General features: G+C 36.6%; 1 protein-coding gene across 1 annotated transcript; it reads left to right on the forward strand.

Moving 5' to 3' along the window:
* Positions 1 to 3,184: 3,184 nt before the first annotated feature.
* On the forward strand, positions 3,185 to 10,013 carry rx2 (retinal homeobox gene 2). The gene is made up of 5 exons (XM_015017249.1): positions 3,185 to 3,272; positions 4,291 to 4,399; positions 4,737 to 5,192; positions 7,735 to 7,991; positions 8,945 to 10,013. The coding sequence occupies exons 3-5, from the start codon at positions 4,910 to 4,912 to the stop codon at positions 9,380 to 9,382; spliced, it is 978 nt and encodes a 325-aa protein (XP_014872735.1). The 5' UTR covers positions 3,185 to 3,272; positions 4,291 to 4,399; positions 4,737 to 4,909; the 3' UTR covers positions 9,383 to 10,013.
* The last annotated feature ends 6,796 nt before the right edge of the window (positions 10,014 to 16,809 follow it).

Consider the following 16,809-nt stretch of genomic DNA (forward strand, 5'->3'; position numbering starts at 1 on the left):
ATGTTTAAAAAAAAAAAAAATTTGCGGTGTTTTTACCCCCCAAAAAAAGAAAAAAAAAAAAAAAAAAAAAAAAAGTTTATATTGAATTAGAAACAACTATACTAATGTTTTAACTCAGGAATCAATATTTGTTGGAACAACCAGGAGGTTTTCAATGGGATTCAGTGCAGTGGGCTCTTAGTTTTTTCCAGAGCTGTATATCATATAGAAAAATCATCCTTATACTGTTTTAAAATGGTAATAAAGCTCTGAATGTTGGAGTTAATACTTTTCTCATTGTGGATGCCTCGTTTTCAAATGAATCCTGGATGTTTTATATCCACTCTGGTCCTCCTGTTTGTTTTTATATTCACAATCTTTGAACATTCCCACAAACATCAATCTATATTATTCTGATTCTTTATGACTCAACAACAGAAAGTGAGGCAGAAATTTACCAAGACATGTTAGTTTTCAATTTATTTTAAAAAGTCTGAATATACTGGCTGTACGTTTGTAATCTGACAGCCCAAAATAAAGTCAAGCTATTTGCCTCCAGGCTTCACTTTGCTGGGAAAAGTCGAGTTTAAAGTTTGGCAACGAGCCCTTTGGCGGACTTGCAGAAGGTCAGATAAGATGTCATAATTTCAGTTAACTTTCTACACTGATATGCTATCTCAGCTGCAGCTAACCAACACTGCTCAATAAATAACAAACTCAATAAACTTTTAAATCTACGCAGGTATTCTTTTTTTTTTTTACTTAAATCGTTCTTTTAATCTCACTATGCCATTTTTTGTACCTTTACAATATTATTTTTCATATGTTTTAAATGTGTCCTCTCAGTTCAGCCTCCTGCTTCTTATATTTTATCTTTTGACATCCACAAGGCGAGTTATTGAGTTGTTTCTGAAAGCAGATGTTCAGATTTGAACAAAGAGGTAAGTAGCAACTTACAGAACAAGGAGCAAAAGAAGACAAATGAGAATGAGTCCTGCCTTTCCCTAAATATAGCCTCATGATGAGAGGAGATGAGCTGCAGCAGGTGAAGCAGTGCCAATCAGTCCTGCCCTGCAGCAACAGAAAGAGTCACACACACTTTGCATCTGCTCTCAGCACAACAGGAAAGCTGCAAGAGTCCATGGAACGACGGGAAGAGCCAAAACAGGAGAAAACTCCAAGAAAACCTGTTAGTGGCTGAAGAAGAATGGCTCAGATCAGTCAATCATGAAGTGCCTTACATCATAAAAATGCAAAAATACAGTCATAGGAAACACAGTCAACAACTGGAACGTAACATCAGAATATTTATCAACGTTTAATTTGTAATGTTTCAAAGAAAAGGTGTGTTTTAAGTCTGGATTTAAAGGAACTCTGTTTCAGCTGTTTTGTCGTTTTCAGGAAGTTTGTTCCAGATTTGTGGTGCATAGAAATTGAATGCTGAATACTGCTTCTCCGTGATTGGTTCAAGCAATATTCATGTATTAGAACGGCCCAGTCAAAGTCCCAACTGAGAATCTGTGGCGATACTGAAAAATTTATGGTCCTACATCCAGTCTGATCGAGTTTAAGTTGCTTCACAAGCTGAGGAATATTCATTCCTTTTCCTCATACATCACAGTTAAGCTGTATTTTATTTTGAAACGTCTCATTAAATCAGAGTATAAAACACCAGTTTGTGTTAGAAACCAGAAAAATGTAGATGCAGCAACAGGAAAATGCAGATTATGAAAGGATTACAGGAGTTGTTATATCTTACTGCTGGATTCTTAGTTTTAAATTCTGTCTGTTTTGTAAAGAATGAAGCCGAGCCGTCATCATTACCCGTCCCGCTGGTGGCAGACCGTCTTTGGAGTTTTCCTGGACCGCCACCTGATCAAACCCTCCCTTTCTGTCGTGTCCTGTCCTCCCTCTGCAGCTCACCATCCCCCTTTCCCCCGGTAAGCTGACACAGCGCCTTTAAACATTAGCTGCTTTCTTCCTAATAGGATCTGAGGGACTTACATTGTCATCTGATAAAACTAAGGCGCTTGATAGCTGTGCTGCACCCTCTTAACCAATTTGTACTCAATTAGGATAATGGGGAAACAAGCAAAGAGGGACAGCTTTAATATATTAATGTGATAAAATGATTATCAGTTTCTCTTGTCTATGACTTGAGTGCTATTAGAAGCATCTCGCAGGGCTAATTGGAAATATTAGTCGTTGATGGAATAAGCTAAAGAGTAACGCATGATAAGAACATTTATTTGATTTGATTTAAGATTGGATTACGGTTTTAAAGGTAAGAATGGGAGCTCAAAGTGCCACTCAAATATCACAGAAAGTTTTGATTTAAACTGACAGATGAAAAACAAATATTTTGTCAGAACCTCAGGGCCCAAAGATGGTTTGGTCCTGCTGGTTCTGTAGCAACTAAAAACCAACTGAACGACTTTGTCTAGGAAATCAAAACTGGTGTTTTATAAAAATGCATTCAAGGCACAATTATCTCAGATTTCTGGTGCTGAAATTATGAAGAGATTTATTTTATTAAGTTTGTTCTTCTTTCAGAAAAACACCCATTTAATTAAACAATTATTTAAAAGCTAAATTTATGCATTTTTTTTGTTTGTTTTTTTGCCACAAGACACATTTAGAGACACTCAAAAATAGCTGACTTTCTTTGCCATGTGGTTTAAACGTGTTTGGTTTCAAATCCCCTGCTGTGATCGCATCTCGAAGTTCTTTCTTTTTGCTCAAAGGCAAAAGTAACCGGCTTCTCAACCTCTACGTTCTTGGAAAGCAACACCGACAACCCAGAAAACGTGGCCAGCGGAAAGCCACTTAACCTGCATCCAGTCTGCTGCAGCAGAGCAGAGGCAGGCCTTTAAGTAGTTGTTAGCTTTTAAATTTCAGCTCAGCTCAGCTGCTTAAACATGTCACTGATGCTGAGATGTTAATGCATTTCCTAGGCAGCTCCTGTCACAAAATGTAGAAGCAACAGTTGCTTGTTGTACTCAATGTTTTTGAAGTACGAGAGGAGAATCTTATTTTATATTTTTGGTTGTAGCAAAACACAAACAAACTAACAAAAAATATTGGTCGTTTAATTTTTCTTAGCTGATGTAAATTTTCATCATTCTTTCACAGTCCAGAAATATGCATAATAAGTTAATTGGTTAGTTTAACTGGTTGATTAACCTGTGGAGTGTCTGCAGACATGCATGCATCCACTGGTTGTCTCTGTGCTGCCCTGACTGGCCACCTGTCCAGACTTCACCCATTCACTGTTGGACACAGACACCTGCAAGGTAAGCAGGCGCAAAGGGGAAAAAAATGGTTTAAAAAATATTTGCTAATCAAAAGTTTTGTCTAGAATAAGAAAGAGGTACATAAAGAAAGTCATAAAAATGATTGTTACGTTTTTGAAAGGAAAAGGGATGCAGTTTGGAAAAAAATGCCTTTCTGTGCCACTTTTCCATGCCGGGGTTTTGTTTATGACGTACAAAGAGCTCCTAAATATATCTACATGTAGGGGGAGTGAGGTCAGAGGAAATCTCCTAGTGAAGTCTTTAGGCTCATTAAGGATGGGCTTGATCTCTGCAACACCTACTGTAGCGGCAGCTTTGGTTCTGCCAGCTGGCAAAGGAGAAACTTACAGGCTGTACAATTAAAGAACAACTACAGTCTGGCTTTTAAACTCTACACGGACATAATACTGACAAACATAAATGATTGAAATATATACTTTTTTTTAAGTTTAAGAAGAAGAACATGCAAAAAATATGATGCAAAACACAAATTAAGCACACAACTTGTTGCTAGCATGTAATTTCAGAAGCTATGACAAGTCAAGTAGAGATTTAGAATAACAACTTGCTGTATATCATCCATTTTGAGGTTAAAAATGAAGACGACCCTAACATGAAACAGCATGAGATTGGGTCTGTTTCCCTCTAACATTGAGAATGAAGGGATTATCAAAAAAAAAAAAAAAACACCGAACACAAGCCATTATCTTCCGAACAATAGAGTTTTTGAAAGAAAGTTTTGTTGCGGCTTCATTAGCAATGGCCTCCCTCTGAGGGCTGAAAGCAGGACACATTTGGAGCAATTACTTGACCAGAAAACAACCGTCAGTCATTCTTAAAGGGGAAGGATTCCAATTAATAAACCTCTTAAAGCCTCTGGTTTTACTACCATTCCCCGCCCGACAGCTTTTTGGTGTTTCGTGTGGTTAAGGAGAGTTTTGTCAGGAGAGAAAGACATTACATGTTACTGCTGCTGCATGGATCACAAGCATTAGGTCCTTCGTGCAATTGTTTGCAGGGGATTTGAAGGACTTAACTGGGAGTAACAAGTGCATACAGAAGATATTGTTGGTGTACTTATGGCCTACAACATGGACACTATGTGGGAGGTAAAGTGAAACCTAAAGGTAAGATTATCTAATACTTCCTTTCAGCTTTTTGACAACTTCTTCACTATGTAGATGGTTTGCTTTATGTCTAAAAAGATGGAAGTAATCAAAAGAATCATGCTAATTTGTATTATTTATTGATCTGTATGGAATAAACTGGAAAGGACATTAAAATATGGACGCCGACTTTAAATTTAAGAACGATTCAACAGTTTGTTGTCAAACCAATATTTGCTGATTACAAGTGTTATGACTTGTCACCAAATAAATAAACTTTGACTGTTAAACTTCTTCTAAAAATCATATATGTAAATGTTTATAAGAAGTATTGAAAATAGTCTTTTCCCTTTTGCAGACCAAGATGAAAGTTACTTCTGCTGCTTTCGTCGTTGAAGTGATCTTTGGAGCACCTTACTCTTGGCGTCGTCTGCTATCCTGCACATGAACTAGAACAAGAGCGTTCAACAACAGCCGGAAGCCGTTTGCTGTTTGCGACCAAGAATACTGAAGGAGATCCGAAAGGCTCGGATGCATTTGTCAATGGATGCCCTTGGGATAGTGGACGATAGCGGACACGGAATAGTGGACAACTATGACATGGGGAAAGGCGCCGGGTCGAGCGCTGGAGGTCGGGTCCACAGCATCGATGTCATTCTGGGATTCACTAAAGACCAGGAGACTTTGCTCCATTCGGTGGGAGGCGAGGACAGTCCGAAAGACTCGAGAGCAAACGCACAGGATCCTGAAAAGTCGGACCCATACGGGCATCTAGCAGAACTGGGTGACGGCTCCCAGCATTCTGCCTACCATGGTGAGTCCGTCCAGCAAGACGCTGCTGCTGACCCGAAAATGTCTGATCCCTTTCCTCTGAAACAGTAAATACCAACTTTACTCTCCCTACTTCCAAAAGAACTTATATAACTGTATAGAAATGGAAATTATAGATGTTTATTTAAATGTTTGTACATCTCCTCCTAACATAAACTGACTCTCATATTTATATGTCAAACAACCCAAAATTTACAGTCAATTAAAAGAAGCATAGATCATAACAATTTAATTAAAACTGCTGAATTGCATTAAGTTTAAATATCTCCTTACATTTCTTTATAATTACACAAATGCACAAATTAATTTCTTAAGGTCCAAATCATTTCCAGGTCTACAGAAAAACAAAACAACTCAAATTTAAACCAATCTAATCTTATTGTTTAGTCGTAAATGTTGCATATCTTTAACTCTTTAAGCCTAATATGAGAAGTAACAGTAAAAAATATTTAAAGATTTACTTGTTTATTTTTACAAAATGTGTAAATATTCTAATTGTTACAGTATTGCATTTAGAAATTAAATATTAAGAATTTATAAGAGACGTTCATGACTGAAGTATCAAAACATAAACATGATGCCCATTCCTCTTTTTCTGTAAAACCATTCAGTGCTCTATAAGTTATTATATGCTAAATGACTCGATTAAAGATCAAGTTTTCAAAACAATAATCACTTTTTACATTTAATCTTTTGCAACCAGCACTAAAAAAATTTATTTAAATGCATAAAAACTCTATATTAAAAGAGCCAAAGATTTATTTAAAACTGACACAGGTCACCTGTATTACTTCGGTCCTCCACTAGAGGGCACAAGACAGAAATAAGAGTCGATGTTGCCGGTTTTTGAGAAAAACACCAACTTTGTTGAAGAGGAAGAGATCTCAGAAATAGTTTGTAAGTTTCCCATTATACATTTTAACTTAATAAACATAAGTGGATGTAGGAACCATATTGAATAATAGTTAGAAATGCTTAAACATGTTTTTGTTTCACTCATCTTGACATGTAGATTATTGGAAATGTGCAAAAACAAAATCCATTTAGATTTTTAACCGTTACTTTGTGTTTATTTCTTTCTGTATCTATTTATGTGTAAAGCAGCAGGCAAATTTTCTATTCTCCTCCTTGAGAAAATGTGTGCTGACACTGCACAGCAACCAGACCCACAAAACTGTTGGGACAGGAAGCATTTAAAATTAATGAAATACATATAAGACGTTGTAGAGAAAATAGAATAAATATATTAATAATAATGTCAGTAAGTTTAAAAGCAATGCGTATCCATATAAATTAGCAGAACCGTTGCTTAGGTTTAATAACCAGCTTCACTTTAGTGTTACATAGATCCTAATGTTTTAATTTGTCAATTTGCCTTAATTGAGTAAATTGTATAGTTTTATTTAGTTAGAATTGTATTGTTTGTGTTAAACCCTTTTTTATGCAATCTAAGAGGTCACTTCTAGCTTGTAGGTTTTGGTTTTGTGCTCTGAATCCATATTTTAAACAAAAAAAGTTATTGTCACTCAAAAGGCTTGTTTAATATACAGAAATATGTCCATGAAATTGATTTTGAACATCTGAATCTGACTGTTTGCCTTGTTGCTTGTGCAGAAGTGAACTGAAGGCTCCCTGGTTAGATCAGAAGCTCGCAGGTTTGACAGGCAGCATCTGTTACTATGGGATTACTGAATTAAGTGAAAGACTTGATGTCAGCTGGACTCACCAAATACCTCGAGCTCAAAAACCCTTAAAGGGACTCGTCTGTCGGTATGCTGACTCATCAAAAAACTTATGTGGCAACCAGGAACAAAATCAAAACTTTATTTTTCAAGGTTTTCTAGGTGTACTCGTGTTTATTAACTTGTTAGTTGCCACTACCAATCTACAGGTTTAATTGAAATCCAATTAAACACAAATTAGTTTAATTCATATCAAGCCCAATTTAAATAAATGTTGTTAAATACAGAAGATTGAAGCACAGAATGATACAAATTGATAGCTTTGACTCCAGTTCAATCGAACTCATGTTTGCTTGAATATCTGCAAGAAGATAAATCTAATATTAGGAAGAGAATTTTGCATTTCTGGGTAAAAATGAGTAATTTAATCATTTTAAACACTTTACTCAAACAGGATTTGTCAAGATGATACTGATCATCCACAGATCTCCTAAAGGGTCCAATTTAATTTATTTTTAAGTGTATTTTCTACACTTAAAAAATGTCACACCTCTGGCTCTTATTTACATATGGGACTCAAAAACGTTCAAAGAGGGATGAAAATGGGCCCCGGATGGGATTTTCACAGAGTTGTAGTCTTTATAATACAATAGCTCAACCCATATTGGTCCTAGATGTGATGTACAATTGTTTTATATGAACTTATTTATGGTAAACCAAACTGGGTCCAGGCCCACAAGGTGATCATGGATTTCAGGAAAATTAAAAATGGATGATCAAATTGGATGTACTGAGTCTTTCTCAAACACTAAATATTAATTATTAAACCCTTTTTCATGTTAGAGTCTGACCTTTTCTCCAGCGATAAGTGTGACGAAGCAATAGGCAACCTGCACAAGGAGGTGGACGTTGCTGAAGACTCTCCAGATGGAACTAAAGAGGAAGAGCACGCTAAAAAGAAGCACAGAAGAAATCGAACCACCTTCACTACTTACCAGCTTCATGAGCTGGAGCGAGCCTTCGAAAAGTCCCATTACCCGGACGTCTACAGTCGGGAGGAACTGGCAATGAAAGTCAACCTGCCTGAGGTTCGCGTTCAGGTAAAGACTGAAGTAAATCACTGAATGGATGCCTAGTTAGAGTCTAGATGATGCTAGGAAGCTGAATAATTCTTTATACGTTGAAGGAACCATGAACATGATTGGTTTGATGCTCATTTGCTGAGAGTTGATGGTAATCTTTGCTAATATCTCCTGTGACTGTGACCAAACCACCACTTTGTTTCTCAGAGGTCTATCAAGACCATTGAATTCAGCTACTAAAGAGCTCGATTTTATCTTTTGTTTTGTTTTACTCACTGTTGTTAAGTTGTGTCTTTAGAATCACAGTCTATGAAGGTGTTTTCACTTCCAATAGTCTGGTTTACTCGGTTTCACTGGGAACCAAAATTGCAACATTTGTTACATTTTCAGCTGATGTGGTTCACTTTCACACTGCACTGAGTCAAAATGAACCAATCTAACTAAAAATCCAGTTCAACCAAGAACCACTGAGAAAAACAACACAAACGTCTGAAGAAGACATTCAGCGCAACTTCCTTTTTCACGAAATGTAAACAAAAATGGAGTGGTATCAAATTTTACTGATTGTAGGATTTCTTTTGCGTCTTTGGTGTAAAACCACAAGCCATTTCTCCTGCTAGCACTAGATACATGCATTTGATTTGGTTGTATTTACCCAGAATTCCCTGCGCTTTAGTCCACTTTCCGCTTTTGGGGGGATCTCTGGTCCGCTTGGCATTCACATTGCATTCAAACCACACCAGAGTTCACTTCAACTAAAATGAACCCTAGGCAGGCAGACCAGAGTTGGCTTTTCTGGTCTGCATCAGAGTTCGGTTGCGCGTTCACACCTCTCCAAACAAAACCAGACTTTCCAGACATATAAACTCAACTTCAGCTAAAGCAAATTAAGGAGGCTGGTGTGAATGCATCCTTATGTCAGCAAGTGCAATGAAAAACTCAATGTTCAGTCTCTCTGACTCTCTGTCCAGGTGTGGTTCCAGAACCGAAGAGCAAAGTGGAGACGGCAAGAAAAGATGGACACCAGCACCATGAAGCTCCACGACTCCCCAATGTTATCCTTCAATCGGCCCCCCATGCCTCCCAACGTCGGCCCGGTGGCCAACCCGATGCCGCTCGACCCCTGGCTGAGCTCGCCTATTTCCAGTGCCACGCCCATGCACACCATCCCAGGGTTCATGGGGTCGCCTCAGGCCCTGCAGCCCACCTATTCCAGCCACAGCTTCCTCAACAGCCCGCCTGGCATGGTCCAAGGCATGCAGCCCATGGGCCCACCTCCCTATCAGTGTCCACCAAGCTTCAACGATAAGTACCCGATGGAGGACGACAGGAGCTCCAGCATCGCCGCGCTCAGGATGAAGGCTAAAGAGCACATTCAGTCAATGGATAAAACTTGGCAGCACATGTGATTTTGCTGCCTAATGTGAATGGATCTCTCTCTTGTGAATGTTTACAGACTGCTTTTTGATTCATAAACCATTGACGGTGATGTGTGGAACCAAAGATGTAAAGAACTAACTCTTTAAAAACGAACTTCTCAATGTCTTCTTCAAATATGACCAATTCTTAGGAGATTGGTAAAACTTTGGTTTTGCTCCGCCCAATGTTTAGGCATAGATTCCCAAATTAGACACTTGTTGTCCTGGTATAAACGTGCATGTCTTTATTTTAGACTGTATTTGCATCCAGATATATGAACAGAAAGGCTGGTTAAAGCCATTTTGTCAGAGGTAGCTAAGTTTTTTTAATGGATTTTATTGACAGATGTGAACAAATTTATATATGTTTGATGTCTTAACTACGTGGTGTTCTGATTTTGTTTTGGTGTTTGTTCAAAACAAACATTTATAGGACTTTCTACAGCTGCCTGTGAAGATTTTGCAAGAAACCCTTATTTGAAAATGTATTCTTGAGGACTAGAGGCCAATAAATTCTGCTTTGAAGGTTTTGTACAGCTGTAAAGTTCTCACTGTTTTCGAATGATGTAATTTTTTTTTTCTCTAGGCTTTACGGGATTAAAAACATCTTGTTTTTTTTACAAATTATGTTGCATAAAAATGTTTGTAGCTTGCAGATTTCTTTTATTTTGGCGCTTATTTGCATATTTCAGATCATCAAACATATTTTAATACCAAAGACCACCAGAGTAAATACACGATTTGTTTCCTTCATGGACAAATCACTTTTTGTGCCACCCTTGCCATTTTCGAGTATGAGTGCCATGCCACAACATCTCAATTAGATTCAAGCCGCTCCAAAACCTCCATCTAGTTTTTTTTTTTTTTTTTAGTCATTCTGATGTCAACTTGCTGATCTGCTTTGGGTCATCAAGCTTCATCTTGACAATAATAAGTGATTTATTTATTGCTATCATCAGCACAGATGGAGTGAGTTTGAGTGTTGAATGCAGGGAACATGTGGGGAAATTAATTCTTGTATTCAGTTCTTGAAGTGTTGAGGAGCCAGAAGAGCGAATGCAACCAGATTTAAAAAGTTTCACTCTGCAGAACATTTCCCCACATATTTTGTGGATCATCTAGATCACATGTGAAACTCGAGGCCCTGGGGCCAAATCTGGCCCACCGTAGGTTTTTATATGGCCCTCTAGAATCCAAATTACAACAGCTTTTTGTTGAAAACCTCCCAGTTTTTCAACAAATCTGTAATATTCACACAGTCAACAGATCCCCACATTTTTTTTCAAATTTCTTTTACTGCAATTTTCTCAAAATTAGCCAAAAGCGTTTGGTTTAAGTGAGTGCTGCCTCAGCCTTACTTGATGCCAAGTTGTAGTCCGTGTTTGATATGGCGATTGATAAAAAGTCACATTTAACATCTTATATTAGCACAAATATTGTAAAGCTTCCTTAAAAATATTTGTAAATTAGCGCCACAAAATCTATGATTTTGATTGCAAAAAAACACAAAAACAATGAAGAAATACTTGATGGACGGATCAGTGTGAAAGGATGGTCAGATAAAATATTATTTAATTTCACAAAGCACTGAATCCTGAAACAAAAGCTATTTATTGATATTTTAACAGTTGGATTTTATCAATACATTCTGGCACAACTGGCCCTTTAAGAACATTACGATTTTGATATGGTCCAACAAGAAAATGATCTAGATGTTTCATGGCTCTTTGGTTAGTGCCTTGAAAGCTAAAGATAGTCATTTTTTTATATTGTTAAGTCCTGAACTCTGACCTTAACTGATGGAAATGAAGCCAGCAGTGCTTTGGATGTTTTCTGGGTTGTTTTTTGTGGGCCATTCATCCCTGTTTAATGTTTTCTCCATTTGTGGATAATAGATCTCAGAGTCCTAAAAAAAGTTGCTTAATGGAAATGACAAAATCCGACATAATTTCCTCAATTTTACTTTGGTTTTGTGCTCTTTTCAGGTAGTTTTTATCCTTAAAAAAAAAAAAAGTATATTTGCTGATGTGTGGATGGAAACATGTGGTTCTGCTGGTAGCTTTGGACAGTTTCTCCCTTAATAAATGACTCATTACAGTCATATCTGTCCAGTGTTAATGTTTGCTTGATGATCTGAAACAAAACTTAAGAAATCAGCGAGGGGGCAAATACTTTTACACAAAGTTGTACATCTGGCTGTAAAAAGTAGAAACGTTTGCTCAGTTTTAACTTAGGAATGGGTTTAAAGGGAATCCTGGCATATTTAAATAATTAAAACGGCCTGTGAAGAGCACCGAGTTCTGATGAGCGAGGTTAACGGAAGTCACAGAGCGTAATCTGAGTTGGAGGATAATTTAAACAGACAAGCATACCTCTTAACACCTAATTACTGCTTTTAAAGCGATTAACCCTGGATTCTCAGCCACAGACAGAATGGCCTAAGTTACCCTTGAAAAACCCTGTTTAAAACAAAATTAAATCGTCTGTTTCAAACAAACTTGACAAATTGTTTTACTGTTATGATGATTACGGTTATTGATGGTAAAATATGCTACTCACATTGGTAATAAATCCTTCCTGGAAGTCCTGCTATGTTTAAAAACAGTGAGGTGACATTGTAAGGATATACTGCTGTGTATAATTAATGGTGCAAACCCACACGTTAAAGCATGAAGCCGAACTTTGGAGCCATTTCTTATAAGTGAAGGTGAATCAGATGATTACAGAAACTCTTTTGCTTGCTTTTCTGAATATCTTTATGAAACAAATTTTTCACACCAACCACAAAATATAATCAACAAACAAGTAAGACAAATATTCATACCAGTGGTAGATTTATATTTAAAGTAATTGTTTCTTTTTACTAGTAGTAGGATTAATATTTTTAGTGTCTCAACTTAAATCTGTTGTTTTGTGGAAGAAACAAAAGATTAGAGTGAGCTCATCTGTAAAAAATAAAATGTGGAAACAAGTAAAACATTAGTTAGCAATTATAATAATTATTGTAAAGATTATAAATAGATTTCAACATGTAAATAAAAACATTTCAGCCTTTTTACATAAATCTTTTGAGATGTCTTTGTTGTTTCCAAACGTCTTGGTTGAACAAAGATAACTTTAAATCTAAATATTTCAGAGGAATGACTAATTTTGTAGGTCTGATCCAATAGATAATAATAATTTTTCATGTCTCTTTAACGAGAGACTTTATAATAGATGAAAAAGCAGAATGAGGGGTTTAAATGAATCTAAACTGTTATGTCAATGGGATTTTCATTCTCTAACACTCAAAGAGGAGTCTAATAAAGTAAAATAGATTCACTCAAACTCACCTCTTTAATTTTAGGAATGCTTATTTAAACATTTAAATAAGCCGAGGATGCAACTAAGTAGCCTGTACTATGATATTCCCAACTATAAACGCTGCAGCAACATAAAATCTTACCAAGTATTTTGTCTACTATTTCATCCAAATTTCTTAGTACACTGGAAATAAGACAAAACTAACTTACAAGTTACTTTTCAGCAAGAAATAGGAGCTTGTTTTAAGTCAATATTTCCTTAATATTCATGAAAAATTATTAGTTACAGGTGAAATAATCTGCCAGTACAAGACATTTTTCCTATATTATAAGCTAAAACGTCTTGTTACACTTAAATCTAGAACTTTTTTTTCCCTAAATATTGCTGAAAAGTTACTTGTAAAGTACTTTGACTTATTTAAAGTGCAATAAGATATTTTCAGTAGAAACCAGACCAAAAGTACTTGGTAAGATTTTGTTTAATTATAAGTTTAAATAAAAATATAGAATCAACACAACTAATCCTGAATAAAGATGAATTAAAAGCCAATGAGTTAAGATTGACTTCCACATAAAATATATAAACATCACACATATTATCAGTTTTTTAATTATGCACAATTGCTCAGTATCTTCCAGGGCTTAGAGCGGCTTTCCCTTTCTACTTGCACGGCGATTAATCTATTTAGAGAGCGTATGTGAAGGACTTTGTCTTCTCTCCACACGTCCATTAGCGAGGCTCTAAAATGACTTGAAGCACGGGTTGACAATAGGCCAATGTAAGCTATGACAGGGCGAGCCGGCCTGATGGGGGCCTGTTGTGTCCGTTCAGACCTGTGGAGCCTTGCCAGCCCGTTAGGCAGATGAAGCTCCACTCCATCAGGCCCAACCGGGGGTGTCAAGGGGCCCAGTCAGCCAGGCTGCAGAGGCCACAAGGGCTAAGCCCTAATTGCCCTCCAGTAGCCTGTGTGGCTCAAATGTCCCTCTTTATGTTAGGAGGGAGGAAAGTCTTTAAACTTTGTAGAGATTTGTTCATACTCAGTTCCTTTTTCCCACATTTTAACTGTTTAAGATACTCAAATGAATCCACAGCTTTGAAATATGTTTGGGAATTTGGTGCTTAAAGGGGACAGAAAATAGATAAAGTTATAAATGTTTACTTGGAAAAAATACGATAAGAGACAATTTTACAATTTGACCAGATAACATGTGCACTGATCATCATAATAAAACATTTTCCTGCTCAAAGAGAGACTGACATTAATTTTAGTACTCATGTAAACGGTATAATTCACCTAAATATAGAAGTTTTTATCCTTTCCTGCTATTGAGTTTGTGTGTGTTTCCCCCCCCCCAACTTTCTAAAGTCAGGATGAATTATTCACAAAAATCAAAACTCAGTTTCAACTCTTCTTCCACCTCCTTGGTTCACTTTTATATAACACAGCAGCTCTGGAAATACTTTATATCAACAAACAGTAACGAAGTCAACTGAAACTATCAAACTTGAAACTGAAAAAAGCAACTAAATAAATAAATAAATAAATAAATAAATAAATAAAACTTTTTTATCCCTGAATAATTAAATTAGGAAGGGGTGCAGTTTACCTAGAGATAGGCAAGCTAGGTAGAAGTATTTTTTTTAAAGTGTGAGAATGATCCCTAGAAGATACTTAGATTTAATCAATTTAAAGTGTGTAGCATGTTCATGATTAATTTTGTATTTAGTTCTTTCATTTGTCTGTTTTCACCTTGACAATACCTCCATGTCAGAGGAGATGTTGTCTCTTAACTTATCTTAATATCTGCTTGAATAAAATGAAAGTCCATCAGAGTTTTAATTGGCAAACATCATCTCTCAACCACAGAGGTACTTTTATAATCTTATGCACCCATAAAATTTAGCTTTGAGAGCCTTTGTAGAATAATTTGAGATGATAAACCAGAAAATATCATGCAAACTGCACCCAGAATACGCTCATGACATACTGCAGCTAGTAATTAATTACATGCATTATGATGTTATCTTGGTTGACCAAGCGTGACCTTTGCTGGGCCCAGGCTCTAGTTAACAGGCTGGCTAGCGGGACGTGGTCCACGGTGATAATAATAAGGGAAAAGAGCGGAATTAATTGGGTTTGATTAAGAACACTTTTCAAAGGGACACTATTTTCCCCTCTTGACATAATTACGGATCACTCTGAGGGAGGGGCAGCCGGCGGGGTTGATGGCTGGCGCCAGTTGCTTGTCTTTGCGGCAATGTTCACCTTTAGAAAATGGACGCACCACTCAAGCAGAACATCCTCTTTTGCTGCCCACTTAGTCACATGGCACCAAACACAGTTGCTAATGTTTTAATCTGGAGTTTGTTACATTTTGTCAAACTTACATGTTGATTTTGTTTCTGGATAACTTAATTTTGAACATAAGATTTCAGTCACCAATAGAAACAGTGACATGAGGAGAGTACATGAAATGTATTTAATCAAAAGGTGTCATTATAAAACAAAAGACTTAATTAATTAGTTTGCAAGCATGAATTTACTGATGGTGTTCTCTAATCCAAACAGTGTAAAAATTATACTGGCTCAAATAAATACACAACTTCTAATATTTGGATGAATATCCCTTAAATTGCAAATCAGCCAAGTGGTTTCTGGCATAATTCTGACTCAACATTTGTCTATTTTTTTAAAGAAAATGTAGAGCTCATTTATATTGGCTGTTTGGACCCTTATTTTAAAGTTTATCTATTAAACTCAGAGAGTCCTCAAATCATCTTTTCTGTTAGGACAGGTCTATGGGCTATATGAAACATGTTCTCTACATTTTTAGTCTGATCAGTTCTGCCTATTTTACTCTCCTTTTAGAACAAAGTGTTAGCTTTGTTACCTTGTAACTTTAAATCCAAACAGGCTGCTCATGGCCACGCCCCCCAACTCATCGTTTACATCTTTAAAATGCAGAAGCATCAAGTGGTTTCTGGGTGGTACATCAACAAACAGCAAAACTCTTGTTTTTTGTTGTTGTTTTTTTCAGCAGCCACTGTAAAACCAGTTGACCAAATGTGCTCGAGTTCTGCTTTGGTTGCTAGGTAACAGGCTGGGCTTCTTTCGGAAGCCCAGCCTGTTACCTAGCAACCAAAGCCGTTACCAAAGGTTGCTAGGTAACGGCGCAGTGCCTGCATGTTACATTCTGAAGTTTTTTGAAGCAGATAATTTTCAAGACACCAAAAAGCATTGACTTATTATCAAATTCTTCTAAGTTTTAAGAACTTAAGTTGTTTTTAGAAGCAGTAGAAACACAAATGGAAGTACAAAAACATAATATCGCCTCATATTTTCTATCAGGTCAGGGTTTTATGGACACTCTTCAAGAACCTTAATGTCAGCTTGTTTTATCTATTCCAAAACCAGTTGTGTCCACGATTAATATTAGATTTACGTTTATAATTTCTCTAAAATATTTCCTGCCGAGGACCATCACTGTCTACAATAACTCTTCAAAGACTTTGGATTAATGAGTTACATCAACATTTAATTTCCCTTTGGGATCAATGAAGTATTTTTGAATTGAATTTGAATTAAAATTCTCATTATTTAGTTCTGTGCACCTTGTCCTGGAGAAAGATTAACAATGTAAAAATACAATTAGTATCAATGTGTCTCATTTGTTTTTGCCGTTTTACCTCAACAGCTGAAACTCCTAAAAGTATACATTCACTGAAAGATTTACTCCCTCAGTGGTACTGGTTTAAAACTTGCTAAGATGTAGCTAAAATTTAACCTGATGTTACCAGTTTTTAATGCTGAAAACACCAAAACAAAATCAGAAAAGTGGAGTTCTCTCCTTCCACAAGCAAGGAAAACTAAAGTTTTATGCCATAATCGGTTCTTCCAGGTTTCTTTGGAGCTCTCTCACGCCACCTGCTGGCTGACCTATTTCGACAAAACTCTGTATATATAATGACAAAACATTGAGTGTGAACACCAAAACCGTGGTTTATGGCATATATGTTGGTGAAAGAACAGATTGTTTTAGCTTGCAGTGTTTTAGGTGTAGTGCAGGAGAGTAAAAAAAAAAAAAAAAAAAAATCCATATTTTCCCACAGCAGAC

This window comes from Poecilia latipinna, unplaced genomic scaffold, assembly GCF_001443285.1.
Source record: "Poecilia latipinna isolate Pla-1442-1.1 unplaced genomic scaffold, P_latipinna-1.0 Scaffold75, whole genome shotgun sequence".
Lineage (NCBI taxonomy): Eukaryota > Metazoa > Chordata > Actinopteri > Cyprinodontiformes > Poeciliidae > Poecilia > Poecilia latipinna.